This window comes from Ranitomeya variabilis, chromosome 5 (genome assembly GCF_051348905.1).
Source record: "Ranitomeya variabilis isolate aRanVar5 chromosome 5, aRanVar5.hap1, whole genome shotgun sequence".
NCBI lineage: Eukaryota > Metazoa > Chordata > Amphibia > Anura > Dendrobatidae > Ranitomeya > Ranitomeya variabilis.
Window position 1 is genome coordinate 192,164,452 of NC_135236.1, and position 27,556 is coordinate 192,192,007.

Below are 27,556 nucleotides of genomic sequence, written 5' to 3' on the forward strand. Positions count from 1 at the left end.
TTGTGCGAGACATGATGTCCCAGATGTGTTCAATCGGATTCAGGTCTGGGGAACGTGCGGGCCAGTCTATAGCTTCAATGCCTTCATCTTGCAGGAACTGCTGACACACTCCAGCCGCATGAGATCTGGCATTGTCCTGCATTAGGAGGAACCCAGGGCCCACCGCACCAGCATATGGTCTCACAAGGGGTCTGAGCATCTCCTCTCGGTACCTAATGGCAGTCAGGCTACCTCTGGCAAGCACATGGAGGGCTGTGCGGCCCTCCAAAGAAATGCCACCCCACACCATTACTGACCCACTGCCAAGCCGGTCATGCTGAAGGGTGTTGCAGGCAGCAGATCGCTCTCCACGGCGTCTCCAGACTCTGTCGCATGTGCTCAGTGTGAACCTGCTTTCATCTGTGAAGCACAGGGTGCCAGTGGTGAATTTGCCAATCCTGGTGTTCTGTGGTAAATGCCAAGCGTCCTGCACGGTGTTCGGCTGTGAGCACAACCCCCATCTGTAGACGTCGGGCATTCAGACCATCCTCATGGTGTCGGTTTCTAACAGTTTGTGCAGACACAGGGATAACCAGGGATTCAAGCTTGAGGAGGATAATTTGCATATTCCAGGTGCCTTCTGGGAAAAGCGAAGAGTCTCCCTCAGCAAGAAGATCGTTGGGTACAGCCGGGACCAGCTGCTTGGAAAGCATCACCAAACCGCGCGCCGTAAGGAATTTTTGCCTGTAGGACATTATTGCAAGAAAGCTTGGCTGAGTAGATTACACAAGAAGGAAAACACACAGCAAGTCAGCAGGATCTAGGAGCAACATGGCAGATGTGACAAACTACATGGTGAGCTGCAGCATGTGCTACATGTTCACAGATCAACCAGAAGAAGAATCCAATTTCACCTGTCAGAAGTGTAGACTAGTGGCCCTTTTAGAAGAAAAGGTGCGGGGTCTGGAAGAAAGAATAGCAACTTTGAAACTCATCAAAGAGAATGAAGACTTCCTAGACAGAACAGAAGCATCTCTACTGGTCACAGAAGGTGAAAAAAGTGTCAGAGAACCTCCAAAAGCAGATGAGTGGAAGCATGTGACCAAAAGAAGCAAGAAGACCATGGAGAAATCACCAACCACACAACTGAAGAACCGATATCAAATCTTTGTAGAGGATGAAGATGGCACACCTAAGATGAAGCACTACCAGCAAGCAAAAAAGAAAAGGGTACACAGCAACAAGTGACAGCAAAAAGTACAGCCAAGAAGCAACGAAGAGTGGTGGTGGTGGGAGACTCACTACTGAGAGGCACAGAAGCAGCCATCTGCAGACCGGACATAACAGCAAGAGAAGTATGCTGCCTTCCAGGTGCGATGATCAAGGATGTGACCGATAGGATACCAAAGCTCTTCAGCTCCAAGGACGTCCACCCATTTCTTCTGATACATGTTGGCACCAATGACACGGCAAGGAAGGACCTACCGACAATCTGCAAGAACTTTGAAGAGTTGGGGAAGAAAGTAAAGGAACTGGATGCACAGGTAGTTTTTTCTTCTATCCTTCCAGTAGACTGGCATGGCACCAGGAGATGGAACAGGATCCTTGATGCGAACAACTGGCTAGGACGATGGTGCAGACAACAAGGATTCGGATTCCTGGACCACGGTTTGAATTACTTGTATGATGGACTCCTCGCCAGAGACGGACTACACCTCAACAAACCTGGGAAACACACATTCGCCAGAAGACTCGCTACACTCATCAGGAGGGCGTTAAACTAGAAGAAGAGGGGACGGGAAGAAAAACATTAGACTCGAACAAAGAAGACCCAGGAAAACATACTCAGAAGGGAGGTAAGAACATTTCTAAAACAATCCACAGCGAGGAAATTGGAACAAAACAAAATCCTCTAAACTGCATGCTCGCAAACGCCAGAAGCCTGACAAACAAGATGGAAGAACTAGAAGCCGAAATATCTACAGGTAACTTTGACATAGTGGGAATAACCAAGACATGGTTAGATGAAAGCTATGACTGGGCAGTTAACTTACAGGGTTACAGTCTGTTTAGAAAGGATCGTAAAAATCGGAGAGGAGGAGGGGTTTGTCTCTATGTAAAGTCTTGTCTAAAGTCCACTTTAAGGGAGGATATTAGCGAAGCGAATGAGGATGTCGAGTCCATATGGGTCGAAATTCAAGGAGGGAAAAATGGTAACAAAATTCTCATTGGGGTCTGTTACAAACCCCCAAATATAACAGAAATCATGGAAAGTCTACTTCTAAAGCAGATAGATGAAGCTGCAACCCATAATGAGGTCCTGGTTTTGGGGGACTTTAACTACCCGGATATTAACTGGGAAACAGAAACCTGTGAAACCCATAAAGGCAACAGGTTTCTGCTAATAACCAAGAAAAATTATCTTTCACAAGAATCCAACCAGAGGAGCAGCACTTTTAGACCTAATACTATCTAATAGACCTGACAGAATAACAAATCTGCAGGTGGTCGGGCATCTAGGAAATAGCGACCACAATATTGTACAGTTTCACCTGTCTTTCACTAGGGGTACTTGTCAGGGAGTCACAAAAACACTGAACTTTAGGAAGGCAAAGTTTGACCAGCTTAGAGATGCCCTTAATCTCGTAGACTGGGACAATATCCTCAGAAATAAGAATACAGATAATAAATGGAAAATGTTTAAGAACATCCTAAATAGGCACTGTAAGTGGTTTATAACTTGTGGGAATAAAAGGACTAGAAATAGGAAAAACCCAATGTGGCTAAACAAAGAAGTAAGACAGGCAATTAACAGTAAAAAGAAAGCATTTGCACTACTAAAGCAGGATGGCACCATTGAAGCTCTAAAAAACTATAGGGAGAAAAATACTTTATCTAAAAAACGAATTAAAGCTGCCAAAAAGGAAACAGAGAAGCACATTGCTAAGGAGAGTAAAACTAATCCCAAACTGTTCAACTATATCTATAGTAAAAGAATAAAAACTGAAAATGTAGGCCCCTTAAAAAATAGTGAGGAAAGAATGGTTGTAGATGACGAGGAAAAGGCTAACATATTAAACACCTTCTCCACGGTATTCACGGTGGAAAATGAAATGCTAGGTGAAATCCCAAGAAACAATGAAAACCCTATATTAAGGGTCACCAATCTAACCCAAGAAGAGGTGCGAAACCGGCTAAATAAGATTAAAATAGATAAATCTCCGGGTCCGGATGGCATACACCCACGAGTACTAAGAGAACTAAGTAATGTAATAGATAAACCATTATTTCTTATTTTTAGGGACTCTATAGCGACGGGGTCTGTTCCGCAGGACTGGCGCATAGCAAATGTGGTGCCAATATTCAAAAAGGGCTCTAAAAGTGAACCTGGAAATTATAGGCCAGTAAGTCTAACCTCTACTGTTGGTAAAATATTTGAAGGGTTTCTGAAGGATGTTATTCTGGATTATCTCAATGAGAATAACTGTTTAACTCCATATCAGCATGGGTTTATGAGAAATCGCTCCTGTCAAACCAATCTAATCAGTTTTTATGAAGAGGTAAGCTATAGGCTGGACCATGGTGAGTCATTGGACGTGGTATAGCTCGATTTTTCCAAAGCGTTTGATACCGTGCCGCACAAGAGGTTGGTACACTAAATGAGAATGCTTGGTCTGGGGGCAAATGTTTGTAAATGGGTTAGTAACTGGCTTAGTGATAGAAAGCAGAGGGTGGTTATAAATGGTATAGTCTCTAACTGGGTCGCTGTGACCAGTGGGGTACCGCAGGGGTCGGTATTGGGACCTGTTCTCTTCAACATATTCATTAATGATCTGGTAGAAGGTTTACACAGTAAAATATTGATATTTGCAGATGATACAAAACTATGTAAAGCAGCTAATACAAGAGAAGATAGTATTCTGCTACAGATGGATCTGGATAAGTTGGAAACTTGGGCTGAAAGGTGGCAGATGAGGTTTAACAATGATAAATGTAAGGTTATACACATGGGAAGAAGGAATCAATATCACCGTTACACACTGAACGGGAAACCACTGGGTAAATCTGACAGGGAGAAGGACTTGGGGATCCTAGTTAATGATAAACTTACCTGGAGCAGCCAGTGCCAGGCAGCAGCTGCAAAGGCAAACAGGATCATGGGGTGCATTAAAAGAGGTCTGGATACACCTGATGAGAGCATTATACTGCCTCTGTACAAATCCCTAATTAGACCGCACATGGAGTACTGTGTCCAGTTTTGGGCACCGGTGCTCAGGAAGGATATAATGGAACTAGAGAGAGTACAAAGGAGGGCAACAAAATTAATAAAGGGGATGGGAGAACTACAATACCCAGATAGATTAGCGAAATTAGGATTATTTAGTCTAGAAAAAAGACGACTGAGGGGCGATCTAATAACCATGTATAAGTATATAAGGGGACAATACAAATATCTCGCTGAGGATCTGTTTATACCAAGGAAGGTGACGGGCACAAGGGGGCATTCTTTGCATCTGGAGGAGAGAAGGTTTTTCCACCAACATAGAAGAGGATTCTTTACTGTTAGGGCAGTGAGAATCTGGAATTGCTTGCCTGAGGAGGTGGTGATGGCGAACTCAGTCGAGGGGTTCAAGAGAGGCCTGGATGTCTTCCTGGAGCAGAACAATATTGTATCATACAATTATTAGGTTCTGTAGAAGGACGTAGATCTGGGGATTTATTATGATGGAATATAGGCTGAACTGGATGGACAAATGTCTTTTTTCGGCCTTACTAACTATGACACATGCACATTTATGGCCTGCTGGAGGTCATTTTGCAGGGCTCTGGCAGTGCTCCTCCTGTTACTCCTTGCACAAAGGCTGAGGTAGCCGTCCTGCTGCTGGGTTGTTGCCCTCCTACGGCCTCCTCCACGTCTCCTGGTGTACTGGCCTTTCTCCTGGTAGCGCCTCTGGACACTACACTGACAGACACAGCAAACCTTTTTGCCACAGCTCACATTGATGTGCCATCCTGGATGAGCTGCACTACCTAAGCCACTTGTGTGGGTGTAGAGTCCGTCTCATGCTACCACGAGTGTGAAAGCACAACCAACATTCAAAAGTGACCAAAACATCAGCCAGAAAGCATTGGTACTGAGATGTGGTCTGTGGTCCCCACCTGTAGAACCACTCCTTTATTGAGTGTGTCTTGATAATTGCCAATAATTTCCAACTGTTGTCTATTCCATTTGCACAACAGCATGTGAAATTGATTGTCAAACAGTGTTACTTCCTAAGTGGACAGTTTGATTTCACAGAACTTTGATTTACTTGGAGTTATATTCTGTTGTTTAGGTGTTCCCTTTATTTTTTTGGAGCAGTGTATATAAATTGTCTTAAGTCTCAAAAGACAGCCAGAATACCCTCTCACACAATAACCAAAGTGTCCAAGTGGGCCTAATAGAAGTCACATACGAAACCCCCTCATGAGCCTTTGCAATGGTTGCAAGCAGGTGCCTACCTTTTCCTTATAATACATTTGGTTAGCGGGAAAATGCTTATGAGCAGCTGCTCAGTGTTATCTTTCTATATACTCTCCTGTCAAACATAGTTCTAGCTTGTTAATATACATAATTTTTTTTATTCAGCTATGTTGCCACTGCCTGCAAGATCTTTCAGAAAGCGGAGGAATGCAGACTTGACAGAGATGAAGAGAAGGCTTATGTCCTCTATATGAAGTTCTTGTTTGTGTTTGACCTCGTTAAGAAAAGGTCGGATTTCAAGCAAAGCCAGGTATAGTTTCTAAATGTTTATATTACAGGTAGTTTAAGAATTCTTATACCAGATCTGTACTGTGCCCCCATAGAATTTTGCTCTGAACCTTTGTGTTTCGGCAAAGTAAAAGTGTTTCTAGCTATGCATGTGGTATTGGTGCAGCACTGTACCCGGCATACAGGGTGATTAGATCTGCTGCTGTATATACACTATTGTTCTTTTACTGTGTATTGCTGCTTATGATATTATTTGTGACCAATTGTGTGATCTTGCTATCACCGTCCTCCTCCACTGCTTCATGTGTCCTATGTCGTCTACACTCCTGCACAGGCGCTCTTCTCTCTGCCTTGCTGAAGGCAGAGCACTATAGGGCACATGTGCCCGCTTTACCTACGGGATATTGGCTCTCTTTTGCCTTTCCCCGCACGTGCGCCCTCAGCAGGACAAAGAAGTGCGTCTGTGCGGAGCTTGATGGGGACACACTATGTGGATGACGTAGAACGTGTCAAAGCAGGGAAGGAGGACAATGATTGTAAGAGAGGAGGCGCCAGATCAAGACAAGACACCTTTCAGATCGGACTGCCCCATGGCCAGTATAATAAAAGTTATTTTTTGTGTTATGCAGAGTGCATTCAGGAGTAATGTACAGCATTCTAGAATGCTATATATGACGGCTTACATGTGCTGGCCCTACTTGATATAGGGAAAACCTGGTGACCGGTTCCCTTTAATAAAGGAGTCTGATCTCTGGATACCAGCATCAGTCCCAGTCCTGACTTGGAAATATACAAGGGGAGAACTCTTGTATAGGTGAAAGGGGATGATTAACTGGCTCTTTTTAGTAGCTAAGCCAGCCCCATTTTCTGTTAGCTGTGACAGAAAATGAATCTGGCTTAGAAATTGAGCTGATCCAATTATCCAGCCCTCTTTGCTACACCCTACACACAAATCGGCAATGGAAGCCTTTTCCTGTTTTGTACCTTAGCTGGAAGTTGGGCTGCCTGGACTGAGGCTGATGTCTGTCTGGAGATCAGGACACCTTTTGATAATACAAGTATATTAGTAAATTCTATACATTTTATGATTTGGACAACCCTTTAGGTATGATAAGTACTCCTGGTTTTTTCATCTGCCTGCTGACATGTTCAACCATTAACATATGCAGTAAATAGAAGCAGCACTTAGAATGACTGTTTAATTATAGGACTACTATAAATCCTTACTTGGGCCTACCACCATCTTAAAATCAATTGAAGAAGCAGAAAAGCTTTCGAAAAGTCTTAAGAACCGGTAAGTGTGCTGGAACGATTAAGTAGCAATTGAGAGAAAATTTTGTTTGGTATTTTATTTTTTATTTTTTTAATTCTGTTTGTTCCACTTTCAAAAAAATTGGACTCCAAATTCTCTAATAGTTTAAATCAGGGATGAGCAATTTTCCTGAGGGGCTACAGTTGTGACACTGACTGTTTTACAGAGGGCCAAACCAATAGGCTGAAATTCATTCTGGTTAATATTAACATTGATTTTTTTTTTTTTTTTTTGTATAACTTAGGGTAAGTTCATACAGGGAGTTTTTGCTGCCTTTTTTTCTGCAGCAAACCTGATCTTCTTGGCAGGAAAGAAGCTGCGTCAAAAACGCAGGTATAGGTGCGTATTTGGTGCGTTTTTTGGTGTGTTTTTTTTTTCTTTGTCCAGGCTAATGTCCTTGGATTTTCAGCATCATAAACGCAGCAAATGATACCTGCGTTTTTGCTGCGTTTTATTCAACACCCATTCAAGTCAATTGGTGAAAAACGCTGAAAAAACAAAAAAGAAAAAAGTGACATGCTCTATGTCCAAAAAACGCAGCAAAGCACAAAATCCTGATCATACAAAAAACCAATGTGTGCATAAGATTTCTGAAATCTCATAGGATTTGCTGGTACGGTAAAAATTAGCATAAAAAAATGCAGCAAAAACGCCCAGTGTGAACTTACCCTTAATATTGAGCAGAAGTAAGTATGACATCCTCCTATATACTGTATGAGCCCACAAACAGATCCCTTATAATCCGTAAACGTCAACATATGGACCCCTACATAAAGTATGAGCCCCCCACATAGACCCCTGTATACAGTAAGAGCCCCACATAGCCTCCCCCATATAGTGAGCCCCCCATAGTCCCCTGTATACAGTATGAGCCTCATTATAGCCCCTATCTCCAGTATGAACTCCCACATAGCCCCCATATACAGTATGTGCCCCCACATAGACTTTATTTACAGTATAAGCTCCCACATAGCCTCTCTATAAACACTATGATCCCTCACATAGCCCCCTGTGTACAGTGTGAGCACCCACATAACCTCTCTATATACAATATGAACCCTCACATAGCTCATATTAATATATCCAATATTAAACAGAACAGATGTAGTAAAACTGTTGCTAGACATTTTTCGAATACGGATATAACGAGTGTTAACAGTGCTGGATGATATTAACCCCTTTCTGACCTCGTGGAATCGCGATCCACCCGCTGCTATTAACTAGTTAAATGCCGCTGTCAAACGCTGACAGCGGCATTTAACTAGTCATGAAGGGGTTAAAAGAAGAAGCATGGATTAACATAAAATGGAGGTCTTACTGTTAAAAGGAATATTACTGGATATATACTGTAAGTTAGAGGTTTAAATAAAAAATAAAGGAATGTTGTGTTTTAAATATTTGTAAAAACATTTTTTTCAATATTCTAGTCTGTCAACATATACTATGTTTAGTATTGGATATATTACTATGAGCTATTATTATAATAATAATAATAATAATAATTTTTATTTATATAGCGCCAACATATTCCGCAGCGCTTTACAACTTATATTCTATGGACAGTAGCGATAAGATGTGATGTTATGGAGAGAGCCTGATTGGAGCACATTTTGCAGGGTGAAACCCTGTTAAAATAAACAAATGAGGTTGTCACCCTCCACAAGTCCAGCGCCATCTGCTTACTTCTGCTTGAGTCCTGGATTTTGGCAGCAACGGTGACATCCATAGTGCACGTTAACGCTGTAGCCAGTCACTGAACCCGGCCGGCTCTGCCAAGGTGCACAGCATGAGTCTCCGAGCTTATTGATTGGCTATAGCGATTATGCCTGCTGTGGATGAAATCTCACTGTGGCTGGGAACCGGCTCTGGACCCGGGGAGGGTAAGCACCTGCTATGATTGTTATTTTAGAGCATTTGGGGTCCACTTTACTGAAAGTGAAAAACCCTTTTTAATAGTATCTTTCTTACGTATGATTGACAAAACAGATCAGAGCATTCATTCTGAACACCGGTGACCTTCTAAAAAGGTTGTTCCATAAACTGCATTTATCACATCGCCACAAGATAAGTAATAGATGTATGATTTCCGGTATTCAGCTGCCGTGGCCCCCATAGAGCCTTAGGCCATGTTCACACTTCGCGGTTTTTACCGCGGATCCGCGGCGATTTTGATGCTGCGGGTCCACAGCAGTTTCCATAGCGTTTACATTAACATGTAAACCCTATGGAAACCGCAAACCGCAGTGCACATGCTGCGGGAAAAACCGCGTAGAAACGCAGCGGTTTACAACCCGCAGCATGTCACTTCTTTGTACAGAATCGCTGCGATTCTGCACCCATAGGAATGCATTGATCCGCTTACTTCCCGCATGGGGCTGTGCCCACGTTGCGGGAAGTAAGCGGATAATGTGCGGGTGGTACCCGGGGTGGAGGAGAGGAGACTCTTCTCCAGGCCCTGGGAAGCATAGTGTAAAAAAAAAAAGAATTAAAATAAAAAATGATGCTATACTCACCTCTCAGCGCTGCACGCGGCCGTCCCCGGTCTCAGTTGCTGTGCGAACAGGACCTGCGGTGACGTCACGGTCACATGACCGTGATGACGCCGCGGTCACATGACCGTGACATCACGAAGGTCCTTCTCGGCACAGCATCTTTGGAACCAGACCGCCGAGGAGATCGCGACGTCAGAGGGTGAGTATAGCCAATTTTTATTATTTTTAACATTACTATTGATGCTGCATATTGCTGCATATGCAGCATCAATAGTATAGGCGGAAACCGCGGAACAAACCGCGATAAATCTGCAGGGATAACCGCAGCGGGTTTGCCCTGCAGATTTATCAAATCCGCTGCGGGAGAACCCGCAGAGGTCACACGCAAAGTGTGCACATAGCCTTAGAGCTAGGGACCCAGAGTCCCCTGTGTGAATGAAGCATTAGTGATCACATGCCATCACGGCCCTGTTTCCTGTCTACAGGAGTTATAGACATTGTATGGAGTGGTGGTCCCACATGCTCGCATACTCTTCTTTACACAGGCCTCTGGCACCCCAGTTCTCCTGATTGGTTGGGGTCCTGTGGATTGGTGATGGTTTTGCTATGGGACAACCTCCTTTGGGATTGTATTGATCTGTGCTACATAGTCGGGTGCATTTGAAGTGTACTTTCAGGACATTTTAGCTATAACATGTGGTTTGTCAGAATACACATTTTTTTTTAGACTGTTCCATGTATATGGACCTCACATTGAGAACAGTGCAGAGGGAGGGCACGGACCACAACTGCCAGCTCCCAATCCTAGTAAAGCCTGGATAACACCTTTACTTCAGATCAGACCCTTTCAGACCTCAAAATTCACACCCTAGATTACACCCTAAAGGTCAGTGCCACGGATCCCACAGTTACTTTCCATTTTTCTTCCCGGCTACTCCCTCCTCCAACTGGAGCAGTTAATGGTGCATTGCCCAGTGAAAACATTCCAGTTCCCCGTGTAAAACCATCTGTTCTGCCCACTGCAACCAGTCATAGAGCATTATTCATGTTGTATATGACTGTTGGGGTATGTGCAGACGATCAGTAACCACTGCTGATTAGAACCTGTGTATTTATGCAGCGTCACTCGTAGCAGCCAAATGTTACAGCATAGTGGATGGGATTTCAAGAATTCCCTTGCCCACTATGCATCCACAAACACCCGTGCCTCATCCGCAGAGACGGACATATGGCGCGTCTTTTCAGACTGCAGCAGGTCAATTTCTCTTTCGAAATTTCCCCAATAGAATGTATTGTACGATGTGAATCCGCACGGTTCAGTTACCACATGCGGATTCACCTGCGTTCATTAGACGGCAGCGCTTTGGATGCCGCGAACATGCATTGTGTCCAAAGTGCTGCTAGTTCCGCTTCTTCTGCACATACCCTTAAAATTAAAGCTGCGATTGGTTGCTTTTTCTTTACCGGTGTTGTCCAGGATGTTTGTTGATCAGTCGTTAACAGCGGCGTTCTCCATACATAGTGTAAATTATTGTCAATGTGGTTATGTTTATATGATGGTATTGAGCACCACAATGTGTATAAAATACAATATCTCATGTGTTCCCCACTAGATATGAAGAAGCTGAAGTTAGAAAGAGGCTTGAAGAGAGGGACCAGGAAGAACAGAAGAAACAAGAGGAGCAGTGTCTGCCGAAGGAAGTTCCCGATGTCTCTCCACAATCTGATAATGTAATAATATTTCTCATAGGAATTCAGCCACTTTCAGGGCTGCCGCTTCATATCGTGCTTGTTGCTGACTGTAATGTAAGGGTTCTGTGCACATAAGATGCATCTGTAGCCGATTTGGCCATTCACGTTTTTGGGTGCGAACTGCACTGCATGTTACAGTGGTAGTGTTGTGGATAAGATGTTATGAAATCATATGCAATCGCTGCAGAGACTATCAGCAATGTTGAGCACTAGTGCTGCTCACTGAGATAGGCCTGGTGGTCTCGGCAGGGGGCAATGCACCTAAGTAACATTACTACCTTCCAGATACATTTTTTATTTTTTTATCATGATGCAAAATGTACTTAAAATATACAGTTTAGAAATTGGAGATGGACGGTAACAAGTCCATGTTAATGGTGTAAAAGTAGACTTAATTTTATATGTACCCCCACTTTTTTAAGAGTTAAGAAATAGTAAATCGGGCAGCATCTCTGCTCTGTAGTTAGCGCTATAGCTTTGCAGCGCTCGAGTCAATTTCCACCACAGACATGGAGTTTGTTTGCGTGGGATTCATCCGGTTTCATCCGACTGAGACTGTCATGTATACGTCACATAGGATACACTGAGAATGCTGTATACAGATCAGAGGATACACGGAGACTGGTGTGTGTGTATATGATCATATGGGATACATTAAGACTGCAATATATTAATTACGAAGGATGCACTGTTACTGTGGTATTTACATTACGGAGGATACACGGAGACACTTGTGTATATAAAACAGATACACTGTGACTGCGGTATACACATAGGAAACACGGACTGCAATATATACATAGAATACGCTGAGATTGGTGTATATAGGTCACATGGGATACACAGACTGTGGTATATACATAGGATACACTGAGACTGCGATAAATATATCAAGCCCTGCGTTACTGATCTTTCTTGGCTGCCATTAGATAAGAGCAAGATCAATATGATGGGAGTCTGCATTAAAGGAACCATATCGGAGAGGAAGAAAGATTTGATTTGGCAGACAATCCAGACATGGCACATCAACTAAAAACGGGTCTACATGTCATACACAGACTTCTACAATAAGAGTGTATGTTGCAGTTAGTGGACAAGTAAAAAAACAGGCATGCACACCAGTAAGAGAGAAGTCTGTGCTTTCTGCACGCTAGGGGTCCTGGGAGGAAGAAGCAGGTTGATATAAATTGGGGGATATGAGGAAGGGTTGAAAGTCTGGCCACAAACCTGGAAATGCTGGCAGGAAAGGTGACAGGTATACTCCTAATACGTACCTATAACTTCTGCGTGTATGTGCTGTTTACATGTGTATGCGAGTATATATGTGGTTTGAGAGATGGTGCTGCTTGTGGTTCCAAACCCACAAATGTAAGGATTTTATTTTTTTCTTATTCAGATAAGTGGTGATAAAAAACAGCTCCTTCCTAAAAATGAAGTGTCTTCAAATGGTAGGTTTACCTTTTGTACCAATGTTTTGTTACGTACTTTATATATAGAAAATTAATAGTTATACCGATCTTTAGGAGCAAAGAATAAAATCAGTACACCTTGATCAAAGTAGGTGGTTCCTGCTTGACAGTAAATTGTGGACTTGATAGTGTATTAATTATAAGAGAAGCTGCATAGTGAGGCTTCCTTCAGGATACAGGTACCTAAGAGGAATGCTCAGGGCTCTGTTTTTGGCTGTTGCTTTTCACGTTTTATAATATTTTTCTTAATAAAAAAGTTTCTGTAGAGAAGCCTACGGAGATAAACACCAGAAAAAAAGTGATATTTAGAGCAATACATCATTTTCCTAGAAATGTTTCGTAATAATACCTGTGGTATTTGCAAACTTTCTAGATTATTTGCTTAAAGGGACATGCAAAACATCCTGCAAACTGACCGTGTGGGCAGAATTCTTTCCAATTTTTTTTTCAGTCATTTGTAATTTAGTGCTCTTCAGGTTTTCTGATGAGAATTTTAGTAGATGTTGTGATGGCTTAGACCCGTACTGTAATTCCTTGTACATGGGTGGTCCTTGTTGCAGAATAATCTTTGCAAGTTATTTTCTTAGTCGTCATATACTGTATGTTTGCCAATGTAAACCAAAACCTCTCTGCAAAATGACACATACCAATATTCTTTAGATTAATGAAAAGAATGTCTGCCCACACTATAGTGTGAAACCAAAGCATGGAGCAGGGCACTTCAGTGTCAGTTAGGCTACGTTCACATTAGCGTTAAGCTAATGTGCGTCGGGTTTGCGTCGGCGACGCAGCGGCGACGCATGCGTCATGCGCCCCTATACTTAACATGGGGGACGCATGCGTTTTTTTTTGTTGCGTTGTGCGACACATGCGTCTTTTTTGCCGCAAGCGTCGGACCAAGAAAACGCAACAAGTTGCATTTTTCTTGCGTCCGATTTTCGGCAAAAACTGACGCATGCGTCGCAAAACGCAGCGTTTTTGCGTGCGTTTTGACGCGTTTTTGCGTGCGTTGTGCGTTGCGTCGCCGACGCAGCGGCGCACAACGCTAGTGTGAACGTAGCCTTATGGATAATGCTTCTTTTTTCCTTATTATGCATAGCTTATATTAGATGTAAATCAATATTGTTTTCTTGTATCGATTTCCAGTGCCTAATGGATCTATAACTCCAGTAAAACTGTTTGCGATGATGAAGGACCCAGATATTAATGTTGTTATAATGGATGCTCGTAGATCAATGGATTTTGAAGAATCTCATATTAATTCCTCTATAAATGTTCCTGAGGAGGCCGTCTGTCCTGGGTATGTATGGCACCAGACTTGGTTCTGCCATGTCTTTTGAGCCAGATCTTAACATTTTCATAACAAGAACAATTTTTCATTTTTGCAGGTTGTTTTTCTTCCTCTTGAGCCATAATATTTTTTTAATACTCTGTTGACATAGCCATATGACAGCTTATTTTTTGTACTTTAAAAGTAATCATTTTACCATACAATGTTGTGGAAAATCGGGAAAAAATTCCAAGTGGGGAGAAAAGTTATAGCAATAACAACGTTGCGGGTGTGCGTATGCACGCGCACACATGTCTTACGCTTTTGTTTTTTCCTCCCTCCTTCAAAGAATCATAACTTTTCTTCAACATATGAGGGCTTGTTCTTTACGGCCTGAGTTGTAGTTTTGTAGGACACAATTCATTTCATCATATAATATACTGAAAAATGGACAAAAAATTCCAAATGGGGGAAATTAATGCAATTCTGCCAATAGCTCTAGAGTTTTGTTTTTACAAAGTTCATTAAGCGGTAAAAGTTATCCGGCAGCATGATTCTTCAGATCAGTAGAATTACAGCACTACCTAATATGTACATGTATATATTAGTGTTTTTAAAAACAAAAATCAGAAGTTTGTAGGGAAAAATATGGTTGTACCCTTTTCTGAAAGTCATTTCATTTTTATTCTTCCGTTGATGAAGTTTTTGGGGTACACACAATGTTTTGATTGCTTTGTTAATGCGTGTTTTGAGGGAAGTGCAGCAACTGAAAAACAGCAATTCTGATATTTTAGATTTTTATGTTTTAGCATTTAAAGTAATGTACTGTAACATTTATTTTTTTTATTTTACGTTTATCGACATTTCAATACCAGATGTTTGTTTTGTTATTGTTTTGTATAATTTGCTAGGAAAAGGAGCTGATTTGGTTTTTTAAACTTTTTATTCCTTTAAAAACTTAAAAAGAAAAAACAACAACTTTTTTTTAAAGGGAACCTGTCACCCCCCTCAGGCGTTTGTAACTAAAAGAGCCACCTTGTGCAGCACAAATGCTGCATTCTGACAAGGTGACTTTTAGTTATGATGCCTGCACACGCTGAAATAATCACTTATAAAATGGGCCCCCTCTTACCCTGAATCCGTCAGGGAGGCGGGTCTTGCCTTCTTAATCAGACGCAGCACAGCCGTCACTCCGGGCCTGTGCGCGCCGGGCGCCGCCTCCTCTTGCTTCATTAGCGTTCCTGGTGCCTGCGCTGTAAGTACGAAGGGCACGAACTGCGCACGCCCGAAAAAAAAAAACTTAATGCGCAGGCGCCTGGGACGACAATGAAGCAAGAGGAGGCGGCGCCCGGCGCGCACAGGCCCGGAGTGACGGCTGTGCTGCGTCTGATTAGGAAGGCAAGACCCGCCTCCCTGGTGGATTCAGGGTAAGAGGGGGCCCATTTTATAAGTGATTATTTCAGCGTGTGCAGGCATCATAACTAAAAGAGTCACCTTGTCAGAACGCAGCATTTGTGCTACACAAGGTGGCTCTTTTAGTTACAAACGCCTGAGGGGGGGGGGGGGGGACAGGTTCCCTTTAACCCCTCTTGACGACTTGAACTTGTGATTATTTGTCTCACTTGTACATTACTTCTGAATTGCGTCATATGGTAGAATTGTTGTGTAATTGACCAACATGGCAGTAACTGGGCATTCAGCTGTCCATTGTTTGCCATAACAACCCATTAGCACTCCTAAATCATGTTGACAGCTGGCCAATGCTTGCGGAGCACAGCAGAAACTAGACAGTTTAAATACCAATTGCGAAGATCTGAGGTTGTGGGTTATAAAAATCACCTAGGCAGGTTAACGATTCAACTATATTTTTTTATTCCCTACATCCATGGTTGTACAACAAATCCAGGTAGATGGCCAAAATGTAGTGTCCTCAGTCCATAAGTTCACAATCTATCGGTAGTTCCACTGGTCCCGTACCAGTATATACCCACTGTCTCCCAACTTTTGGTTGGCCCACAGATTTCGTATTTCCAGCTGGTATAGTGTACCATCACAGCCTATTTTCCTCCAGACATTGGATAACCCTACAGCCAGCAATCAATTTCCAAAACTCCATAGATCATCCATCCATCCATCCAAGCTTGGATCCTCTTCCATCGAAATCCCTCCAACGACTGCCTGATTCAACCCTCATGTCTTTTTCTCCCTCCCCCTTAAACATTATCCTTTAGCTCACAGAACAAAGCATATTCCATCAGCTGGGACTGTATGCGAGAAATCCCGTGGTGACTTCTCCCCTGGGCCTACTATCCCCATCCGCACAATGGGCTTAGGTTTGAGTGTACAATGGGAGTGAGACCTTGATACAGATGAGATTGATAGTCTGGCCTAAAGGTACCATCACACTCAGCAACTTTGCAAAGCGAACGACAACAATCCGTGACGTTGCAGCGTCCTGGATAGCGATCTCGTTGTGTTTGACACGCAGCTGCGATCTGGATCCCGCTGTGCCATCGCTGGTCGGAGCTAGAAGTCCAGAACTTTATTTCGTCGCCAGGTCGGCGTGTATCGTCATGTTTGACATCAAAAGCAACAACGCCAGCAACGAGCATAGGGGGCGTCGCAGCGTCTCCTTCTAGCCAGTCGGTACACTCCGGCTGTTTGACATGGAGCTAACAACCAGCGAGAACGAGAAGTGAGTCGCCGTTACGTCACTGGATCGCTCCTGCATCGTTCTGGAGTTGCTGTGTTTGACGTCTCTACAGCGACCTAAACAGCGACGCTCCAGCGATCTAGTTTAGGTCGGCTCGTTGTCTATATCGCCGCAGCGTCGCTGAGTGTGACGGTACCTTTAGATTTACATAAGATCTAGCCTACTCGTCTTCCTCTGCTGGCTGCCACTGAATAGAAACATTGATTCCTGAGGATGAACTGACAAGCAAGCAAATGACTAATTAAACACATCAAGCAAATTAACTATTAAAGTACAATAATATTGATGTAACCGGTGCTCCTTGCTGGAAAAAGTCTTAGAGATGTGGACTCCGCTCTACGTCCATTTGTCCTATAGTGTTTAGTAAGCGGCCATATCCTCACACTCCTCCCCCACTTTTCTCAGCACGGACAGGAATGGAAGAAGCTTTATCTACATGAGAACAAAACTTTGTATCATCCAGTTTCCTCAAGGCATATTCCATGTCATCTTTGCGAATAAACTTCACAGTCCCCATTCCACCATGGTGTACATCGGTGTAGTATACATCCCCAGCTTGTCTCATGATCTTTCAGATCCTGCCAACTCCCCGATGGGGGAAGCCCTGAGACAAGGACTCTGTATTTAGTTAGCTGGGACAGGGGTCTATTTCTCCCGCGGGGTCCTCCATATCCTCCCCCTAATCCACTGTTGGACCTGGGAAACTCCACACGTACCCGATGAGAACCGAACTTGTATCCATTGTGTCCCATTCCAGAGTACTGAGCCCCCAGCAATGGGGAATGGTCACTTGGTGGCTTGTTAAATAATGTTCTGGGGGGACAGTACTTTGGCTGACCAGGGTGATGGTAGACCCAGTGTCCCGAAGTCCCTGAGCAGCCTCCCTGGTGTCATTTACCTCCCCCAGGTCACATTCCCTCATGGTAACAGTCATTTACATTTTGTGCATTACTCACCACTGGCAGGGGATTAGTCGGCATGCTGAGATTGCTCTGTTCCCTCTCGGCTGACGCAGTGTGAGCCAATCTTTGGCTTTGGGTTATGACATTGGCCCAGTGGCACACCAACCCTGCTCCTAGGTTATTTCCCAGCAACACATCTACTGGTAGGTTCCGCACTACTCCTACATCCACCATTCCACGACTGTGACCCCAGTCTAAATGTAGTCGGGCCCTTCGAATATTCAGAGATTCTCCTCCAGCTATGTTGACTAACATCTGGCTGCCGGGAACAATACACTGGTCCGGTACTAGATGTTCTTTGATCAATGTAACAGAGGCTTCGGAGTCACGGAGCCCCGCAGCCTCCACGCCCTCTACCCAGACCGGCTGCAGATGCTGGTTCATGGTTGCTGAGGTGTCCCATCTAGTCTGGGATACTTGTCCTTGCACCACATATGCCTCTTCCTCTTCCGGTCGGGGTAGTGGGATCCTCTCTCCTTCAGCATTCCAGCCCCATTGTAGCATGGTGTTCACCGTTTGGGGACATGGATGATGTGGGCTAGAACTTTCCCGGCTTTCCCTGGCAATGTGGCCCATGCGTCCAGTTATGGCAGCTTAACCCTCTTCGCCCCAACTTGGGCCGCGCTGGGGGGGCTTGGGAAACCTCCCCCTCTTTGAAGTCTGAAATCCCCTCCGTTCCTCCTCTTGCCAGTCCATGGGTCTCGCTGGCCTCCATGTAAGCCCCTGTTCGCGACTCGCTGGGGCTGTACTTTCACATAGCCCGGGTCGAGTGGTTTTTTATCTGCTACTCATTCTTTTAAGTCACGTGGGAGCTTGGACATAAATTGTTCCAGCATGAAGATATTCAAGACATGTTCTGCTCCCCGAGCCCCCAGTCCTTCTATCCACCTAGTGCATGCCGTATGTTGTGTGTTAGCAAACTGTGATGGCATACCTCTCTATTAATGTGCTGTGAATGGTAGAGTAACGTCTCTGATCCCCAGAAGACAAGTTATTTAAAGCTTCTCTTGCTTTTCCAGTTTAGCCAACGCTCAAAAATCTGGGCCGTTCACTGACTGACACCTCATGTAGCAGGCAGAGGTTCTCCAATAACCAGAGATGTTCATCAATATCTCTGGTGTCCTCATTGAACTGTGGTATATCCCGATACCTTAAAGATGCAGCCCATCTCTCATGTAATCCACTGTCCTCTGCTCTGGACGGGTGAGGGTGCTGTTACATGCACACCTAGATATTCGCTTAACACTGCCGCTCGCTCTATCTCTGTGGCCCGCTCTCCTAGTGCGTCCAGCCTCAGCTCAGTCGGTCGATCCTCCGCCATCTGGATGTCGGCCCTGGGCTGTGGTCCCTCCTCCTGTGGATGTTCAGGGTCCCGGTTGTCCAAGCATTGTATTAGGGTTGCCCAGTTGTCCTCCGGCAACCACTCCAGCTCAAACTCAGAGCAAAGCGCTCTCAGCTCCTCCTTTTTGAGCCTCTTGTAGATGGAGTCTGCCATCTCTTCTGCCAAGTCACCGCTCAGTAACTTTCCCTGGTATGCTGTCCAGATATAGCTGATCCCACCAGCTGCCACCACTTGTGAAGATCTGAGGTTGTGGGTTATAAAAATCACCTAGGCAGGTTAAAGGGCCACTGTCACCCCCCCCCAGGCGTTATAAACTAAAAGAGCCACCTTGTGCAGCAGTAATGCTGCAGTCTAACAAGGTGGCTCTTTTAGTTTTTGATTAAGTTATTACCGCAATAAAACGTTTTAAAAATTGGCCAAACGTACCAGCGATTGTACCGGGAGGCGGTCCGAAGCGTCCTCTATGAATCTTCAAACTGCCGTCACTCTTCTCTTCAGGGCCGATGGTACCCGCCCCCTTCGCGTTGTTGCTTCAAATCCGGCGCCTGCGCTGTGCGTGCCTGCCTGGGGCCTGCGCAGTCTTCTTTGGCCGTCATCACTCACACGCAGGGTGCCTGACTGCGTCTGTGCGGGCAGTGCGGCCGCCCTGTTACTGAATCCCCGCCCCGCACTGTGTTATTCATTATGCACACTGCGGGGCTGGCATTCCTGGGCATGCGCACTGCACTGCGCTGTTCAGGCCCTCCCCCAGCTCGGACGTTCTCCCTTGTCTGACGTTGCCCCTGCTCCCCCGCCTTCCGGCATTATTTTCGGCTGCCAGATTCCAAAATCTGGTGAGGATTAGTGTATATGGCGGCAAGCTGCTGTGTGCTTTGTCTCTCTCTATGTGTTTGTATGTTTTAATGCAAATGCATATTTACACCAGCAGCAATGAAAATTAGGTACTTGTGTGGGTGGCCATAAATTACAAAGCACTGATGATCAATACTGTTTTTTTGGGGAGCATTATAGGTTTACATTGCGTTCGGGCAATACGTTTTGCGAATATAGCTAGCGTATTGCACCAGCGCAATGTCTTTAGCGGGATTGCTTTTGCCGATCCCGCTATCGCAGATCCACAATCTGCGCTAGCGAGGAACGGAGCTGGGACGCTGAAAGCAGCATCTGAGGTCCGACTGAAAATAACGGCACATCGCAAGGGCGTGCCTAAAAAATGGCATGCGCTAGCGATGCGATCCAGATCCTAAACACATTGCCGTCAATGGGTGCGCTAACGGACCCGTTGCATGGCGTAACTTGCGACAATCACGCCATGCAGCGTACTCCTTTAGCGTTAACCCATTAACGCTTAGTGAACCTATTCGTAACGCACTGAACATCACTAGAGGAGGGGTCTGCATTATACCACATCAAAGAACAATAAACGTTGAGGGGTGACCATTATTACACCGTACTGCAGATCAATGCACGGTCAGGGGTCTGCATTATTATACTGCACTGATCATCAATAAACGGTGAGGGGGGATCATTATTATTCCGCACTATAGATCTATAAACGGTCATGGTGGAGCATTGAGTGGAGCACTTAAATACGTGGCACTGAAATACGTGGCACTGAAATACGTGACACGTGGCACTGAAATACGTGGCACGTGGCACTGAAATACGTGGCACGTGGCACTGAAATACGTGGCACTGAAATACGTGGCACTGAAATACGTGACACGTGGCACTGAAATACGTGGCACTGAAATACGTGGCACGTGGCACTGAAATACGTGGCACTGAAATACGTGGCACGTGGCACTGAAATACGTGGCACTGAAATACGTGACACGTGGCACTGAAATACGTGGCACTGAAATACGTGGCACTGAAATACGTGGCACTGAAATACGTGACACGTGGCACTGAAATATGTGGCACTGAAATACGTGGCACGTGGCACTGAAATACGTGGCACTGAAATACGTGGCACTGAAATACGTGACACGTGGCACTGAAATACGTGGCACTGAAATACGTGGCACGTGGCACTGAAATACGTGGCACTGAAATACGTGGCACTGAAATACGTGGCACGTGGCACTGAAATACGTGACACGTGGCACTGAAATACGTGGCACTGAAATACGTGGCACTGAAATACGTGACACGTGGCACTGAAATACGTGGCACGTGGCACTGAAATACGTGGTACGTGGCACTGAAATACGTGGCACTGAAATACGTGGCATTGAAATACGTGACACGTGGCACTGAAATACGTGGCACGTGGCACTGAAATACGTGGCACGTGGCACTGAAATACGTGGCACTGAAATACGTGGCACGTGGCACTGAAATACGTGACACGTGGCACTGAAATACGTGGCACTGAAATACGTGGCACTGAAATACGTGACACGTGGCACTGAAATACGTGGCACGTGGCACTGAAATACGTGGTACGTGGCACTGAAATACGTGGCACTGAAATACGTGGCATTGAAATACGTGACACGTGGCACTGAAATACGTGGCACGTGGCACTGAAATACGTGGCACGTGGCACTGAAATACGTGGCACTGAAATACGTGGCACGTGGCACTGACGTGGCACGTGGCACTCAGTGCCACGTATTTCAGTGCCACGTGTCACGTATTTCAGTGCCACGTATTTCAGTGCCACGTGCCACGTATTTCAGTGCCACGTGCCACGTATTTCAGTGCCACGTATTTCAGTGCCACGTGCCACGTATTTCAGTGCCACGTATTTCAGTGCCACGTGTCACGTATTTCAGTGCCACGTATTTCAGTGCCACGTGTCACGTATTTCAGTGCCACGTGCCACGTATTTCAGTGCCACGTATTTCAGTGCCACGTGCCACGTATTTCAGTGCCACGTATTTCAGTGCCACGTATTTCAGTGCCACGTATTTCAGTGCCACGTGTCACGTATTTCAGTGCCACGTATTTCAGTGCCACGTATTTCAGTGCCACGTGCCATGTATTTCAGTGCCACGTATTTCAGTGCCACATATTTCAGTGCCACGTGCCACGTATTTCAGTGCCACGTGCCACGTATTTCAGTGCCCCGTGTCACGTATTTCAGTGCCACGTATTTCAGTGCCATGTATTTCAGTGCCACGTATTTCAGTGCCACGTATTTCAGTGCTCCACTCAATGCTCCACCATGACCGTTTATAGATCTATAGTGCGGAATAATAATGATCCCCCTCACCGTTTATTGATGATCAGTGCCACGTATTTCAGTGCCACGTGTCACGTATTTCAGTGCCACGTATTTCAGTGCCACGTGCCACGTATTTCAGTGCCACGTGCCACGTATTTCAGTGCCACGTATTTCAGTGCCACGTGCCACGTATTTCAGTGCCACGTATTTCAGTGCCACGTGTCACGTATTTCAGTGCCACGTATTTCAGTGCCACGTGTCACGTATTTCAGTGCCACGTGCCACGTATTTCAGTGCCACGTATTTCAGTGCCACGTGCCACGTATTTCAGTGCCACGTATTTCAGTGCCACGTATTTCAGTGCCACGTATTTCAGTGCCACGTGTCACGTATTTCAGTGCCACGTATTTCAGTGCCACGTATTTCAGTGCCACGTGCCATGTATTTCAGTGCCACGTATTTCAGTGCCACATATTTCAGTGCCACGTGCCACGTATTTCAGTGCCACGTGCCACGTATTTCAGTGCCCCGTGTCACGTATTTCAGTGCCACGTATTTCAGTGCCATGTATTTCAGTGCCACGTATTTCAGTGCCACGTATTTCAGTGCTCCACTCAATGCTCCACCATGACCGTTTATAGATCTATAGTGCGGAATAATAATGATCCCCCTCACCGTTTATTGATGATCAGTGCGGTATAATAATGCAGACCCCTGACCGTGCATTGATCTGCAGTACGGTGTAATAATGGTCACCCCTCAACGTTTATTGTTCTTTGATGTGGTATAATGCAGACCCCTCCTCCTTTAGTGATGTTCAGTGCGTTACGAATAGGTTCACTAAGCGTTAATGGGTTAACGCTAAAGGAGTACGCTGCATGGCGTGATTGTCGCAAGTTACGCCATGCAACGGGTCCGTTAGCGCACCCATTGACGGCAATGTGTTTAGGATCTGGATCGCATCGCTAGCGCATGCCATTTTTTAGGCACGCCCTTGCGATGTGCCGTTATTTTCAGTCGGACCTCAGATGCTGCTTTCAGCGTCCCAGCTCCGTTCCTCGCTAGCGCAGATTGTGGATCTGCGATAGCGGGATCGGCAAAAGCAATCCCGCTAAAGACATTGCGCTGGTGCAATACGCTAGCTATATTCGCAAAACGTATTGCCCGAACGCAATGTAAACCTATAATGCTCCCCAAAAAACAGTATTGATCATCAGTGCTTTGTAATTTATGGCCACCCACACAAGTACCAAATTTTCATTGCTGCTGGTGTAAATATGCATTTGCATTAAAACATACAAACACATAGAGAGAGACAAAGCACACAGCAGCTTGCCGCCATATACACTAATCCTCACCAGATTTTGGAATCTGGCAGCCGAAAATAATGCCGGAAGGCGGGGGAGCAGGGGCAACGTCCGACAAGGGAGAACGTCCGAGCTGGGGGAGGGCCTGAACAGCGCAGTGCAGTGCGCATGCCCAGGAATGCCAGCCCCGCAGTGTGCATAATGAATAACACAGTGCGGGGCGGGGATTCAGTAACAGGGCGGCCGCACTGCCCGCACAGACGCAGTCAGGCACCCTGCGTGTGAGTGATGACGGCCAAAGAAGACTGCGCAGGCCCCAGGCAGGCACGCACAGCGCAGGCGCCGGATTTGAAGCAACAACGCGAAGGGGGCGGGTACCATCGGCCCTGAAGAGAAGAGTGACGGCAGTTTGAAGATTCATAGAGGACGCTTCGGACCGCCTCCCGGTACAATCGCTGGTACGTTTGGCCAATTTTTAAAACGTTTTATTGCGGTAATAACTTAATCAAAAACTAAAAGAGCCACCTTGTTAGACTGCAGCATTACTGCTGCACAAGGTGGCTCTTTCAGTTTATAACGCCTGGGGGGGGGTGACAGTGGCCCTTTAACAATGCAATTATTTTTTTATTCCTTACATCCATGGTTGTACAACAAATCCAGGTAGATGGCCAAAATACAATGTCCTCAGTCCACAAGTTCACAATCTGTTATCGGTAGTTCCACTGGTCCCGTACCAGGCAATACCCACTGTCTCCCAACTTTTGGTTGGCCCACAGACTTCGTATCTTCAGCTGGTATAGTGTGCCATCACAGCCTATGTTACTCCAGACAATGGATATCCCAACCATAGCTCATGGATACTACTCCAGCCAACAATCAATCTCCAAAACTCCACAGATCATCCATCCATCCCAGCTTGGACCCTCTCCCATCAAAATCCCTCCAACGACTGCCTGATTCAACCCCATATCTTTTTCTCCTGCCCCTTAAGGTACCGTTACACTAAACGACTTACCAACGATCACGAGCAGCGATACGACCTGGCCGTGATCGTTGGTAAGTCGTTGTGTGGTCGCTGGGGAGCTGTCACACAGACAGCGCTCTCCAGCGACCAACGATCAGGGGAACGACTTCTGCATCGTTGAAACTGTCTTCAACAATGCCGAAGTCCCCCTGCAGCACCCGGGTAACCAGGGTAAACATCGGGTTACTAAGTGCAGGGCCGCGCTTAGTAACCCGATATTTACCCTGGTTACCATTGTAAAAGTAAAAAAAAAAAACACTACATACTCACATTCTGATGTCTCTCATGTCCCCCGCCGGCATCCACAGGGTTAAAACTGCTTTCGGCAAGAGCGTTGCTAATGCACGCGCTCCGGCCGAGAGCTTCCCTGCACTGAATGTGTCAGCGGCGCCGGCAGTAACAGCGGTGACGTCACCGCTGTGCTCTGCTTTACGGTTGGCGCTGACACAGTGCAGGGAAGCTCTCGGCAGCAGCGCGTGCATATTAGCAGCGCTCTTGCCGAAAGCAGTTATAACCCTGTGGACGCCGGGGGACGTGACAGACATCAGAATATGAGTATGTACTGTTTTTTTTTTTTTTTTTACTTTTACAATGGTAACCAGGGTAAATATCGGGTTACTAAGCGCGGCCCTGCGCTTAGTAACCCGATATTTACCCTGGTTACAAGTGAACACATCGCTGGATCGGCGTCACACACGCCGATCCAGCGATGACAGCGGGTGATCAGCGACGAAATAAAGTTCTGGACTTCTAGCTCCGACCAGCGATATCACAGCGGGATCCAAATCGCTGCTGCGTGTCAAACACAACGAGATCGCTATCCAGGACGCTGCAACGTCACGGATCGCTGTCGTTCTCGTTGGAAAGTTGGTGAGTGTGAAGGTACCTTTAAACATTTCCTTTAGCTCACAGAACAATGCATATTACATCAGCTGGGACTGTATGTGAGACCTCTTGTGGTGACGGCTCCCATGAGTCATCTATAGCCAACCACACAATGAGCCTAGGTTTGAAAGTACAATGGGAGTGAGACCTTGATACAGATGAGTGATAGTCTGGCCTTAAGGCCCCGTCTCACATAGCGAGATCACTAGCGAGATCGCTGCTGAGTCACAAGTTTTGTGACGCAACAGCGACCTCAGTAGCGATCTCGCTATGTGTGACACGTACCAGCGACCCGGCCCCTGCTGCGAGATCGCTGGTCGTGTCGGAATGGCCTGGACCTTTTTTTGGTCGTTGAGGTCCCGCTGACATCGCTGAATCGGTGTGTGTGACACCGATCCAGCGATGTCTTCACTGGTAACCAGGGTAAACATCGGGTTACTAAGCGCAGGGCCGCGCTTAGTAACCCGATGTTTACCCTTGTTACCAGCGTAAATGTAAAAAAAAAAAAACAGTACATACTCACCATCTGATGTCCGTCAGGTCCCTTGCCGTCTGCTTCCTGCTCTGACTGAGTGCCGCCGTACAGTGAGAGCACAGCACAGCAGTGACGTCACCGCTGCGCTCTGCTCTCACTGTACGGCGGCAGTCAGTTAGAGCAGGAAGCAGACGGCAAGGGACCTGACGGACATCAGATGGTGAGTATGTACTGTTTGTTTTTTTTGGTAACCAGGGTAAACATCGGGTTACTAAGCGCGGCCCTGCGCTTAGTAACCCGATGTTTACCCTGGTTACCTGGGTGCTGCAGGGGGACTTTGGCATCGTTGAAGACAGTTTCAACGATGCCGAAGTCGTTCCCCTGATCGTTGGTCGCTGGAGAGAGCTGTCTGTGTGACAGCTCCCCAGCGACCACACAGCGACTTACCAACGATCACGGCCAGGTCGTATCGCTGGTCGTGATCGTTGGTAAATCGCTATGTGTGACGGGGCCTTTAGGTTTTCAGAAGATCTAGCCTGCTCGTCTTTTCTCTGCTGGCTGCCACTGAATAGAAACATTGATTCCTGAGGATGAACTGACGAGCAAGCAAATGACTAATAAAACCCTTCAAGCAAATTAACTATTAAAGTACAATAATATTGATGTAACCGGTGCTCCATGCTGAAAAGTCTCTGTCTTAGAGCTGTGGACTCTACGTCCATTAGTCTTATAGTCTTTAGTAAGCAGCCGTATCCTCACACCTATGTCACTAATTGACAGTGGCATCTAAAAGGTTAAATAGCATTGATCAGCGCTGATTTTACTTGCAGATACTGGATGTGTAAAGGCCCCGTCTCACTTAGCGATTTACCAACGATCACGACCAGCGATACGACCTGGCCGTGATCGTTGGTAAGTCGCTGTGTGGTCGCTGGGGAGCTGTCACACAGACCGCTCTCCCCAGCGACCAACGATCAGGGGAACGACTTCGGCATCGTTGAAACTGTCTTCAACGATGCCGAAGTCCCCCTGCAGCACCCGGGTAACCAGGGTAAACATCGGGTTACTAAGCGCAGGGCCGCGCTTAGTAACCCGATGTTTACCCTGGTTACCAAAAAAAACAAACACTACATACTCGCCTTTCGGTGTCCAGGTCCCTTGCCGTCTGCTTCCTGCTCTGACTGAGATCCGGCCGTACACTGAGAGCAGAGCGCAGCGGTGACGTCACTGCTGCGCTCTCACTTCTCACTGTACGGCCGGCAGTCAGTGAGAGCAGGAAGCAGACGGCAAGGGACACCGAAAGGCGAGTATGTACTGTTTGTTTTTTTTGGTAACCAGGGTAAACATCGGATTACTAAGCGCGGCCCTGCGCTTAGTAACCCGATGTTTACCCTGGTTACCAGTGAAGACATCGCTGGATCGGTGTCACACACACCGATTCAGCGATGTCAGCGGGGCCTCAACGACCAAAAAAAGGTCCAGGCCATTCCGACACGACCAGCGATCTCGCAGCAGGGGCCTGATCGCTGGTACGTGTCACACATAGCGAGATCGCTATGGAGGTCGCTGTTGCGTCACAAAACTTGTGACTCAGCAGCGATCTCGCTAGCGATCTCGCTATGTGAGACGGGGCCTTTACACAGCCGA

General features: G+C 46.0%; 1 protein-coding gene across 1 annotated transcript in view; it reads left to right on the plus strand.

Moving 5' to 3' along the window:
• Positions 1-27,556, plus strand: part of USP8 (ubiquitin specific peptidase 8) — a 110,554-nt gene that overhangs the window by 16,493 nt on the left and 66,505 nt on the right. Inside the window, exons 3-7 of the mRNA XM_077263671.1 lie at positions 5,609-5,753; positions 6,940-7,025; positions 11,149-11,266; positions 12,684-12,735; positions 13,903-14,056. Coding sequence (XP_077119786.1) covers positions 5,609-5,753; positions 6,940-7,025; positions 11,149-11,266; positions 12,684-12,735; positions 13,903-14,056 — 555 coding nt within the window. The remainder of the gene's footprint in view (positions 1-5,608; positions 5,754-6,939; positions 7,026-11,148; positions 11,267-12,683; positions 12,736-13,902; positions 14,057-27,556) is intronic.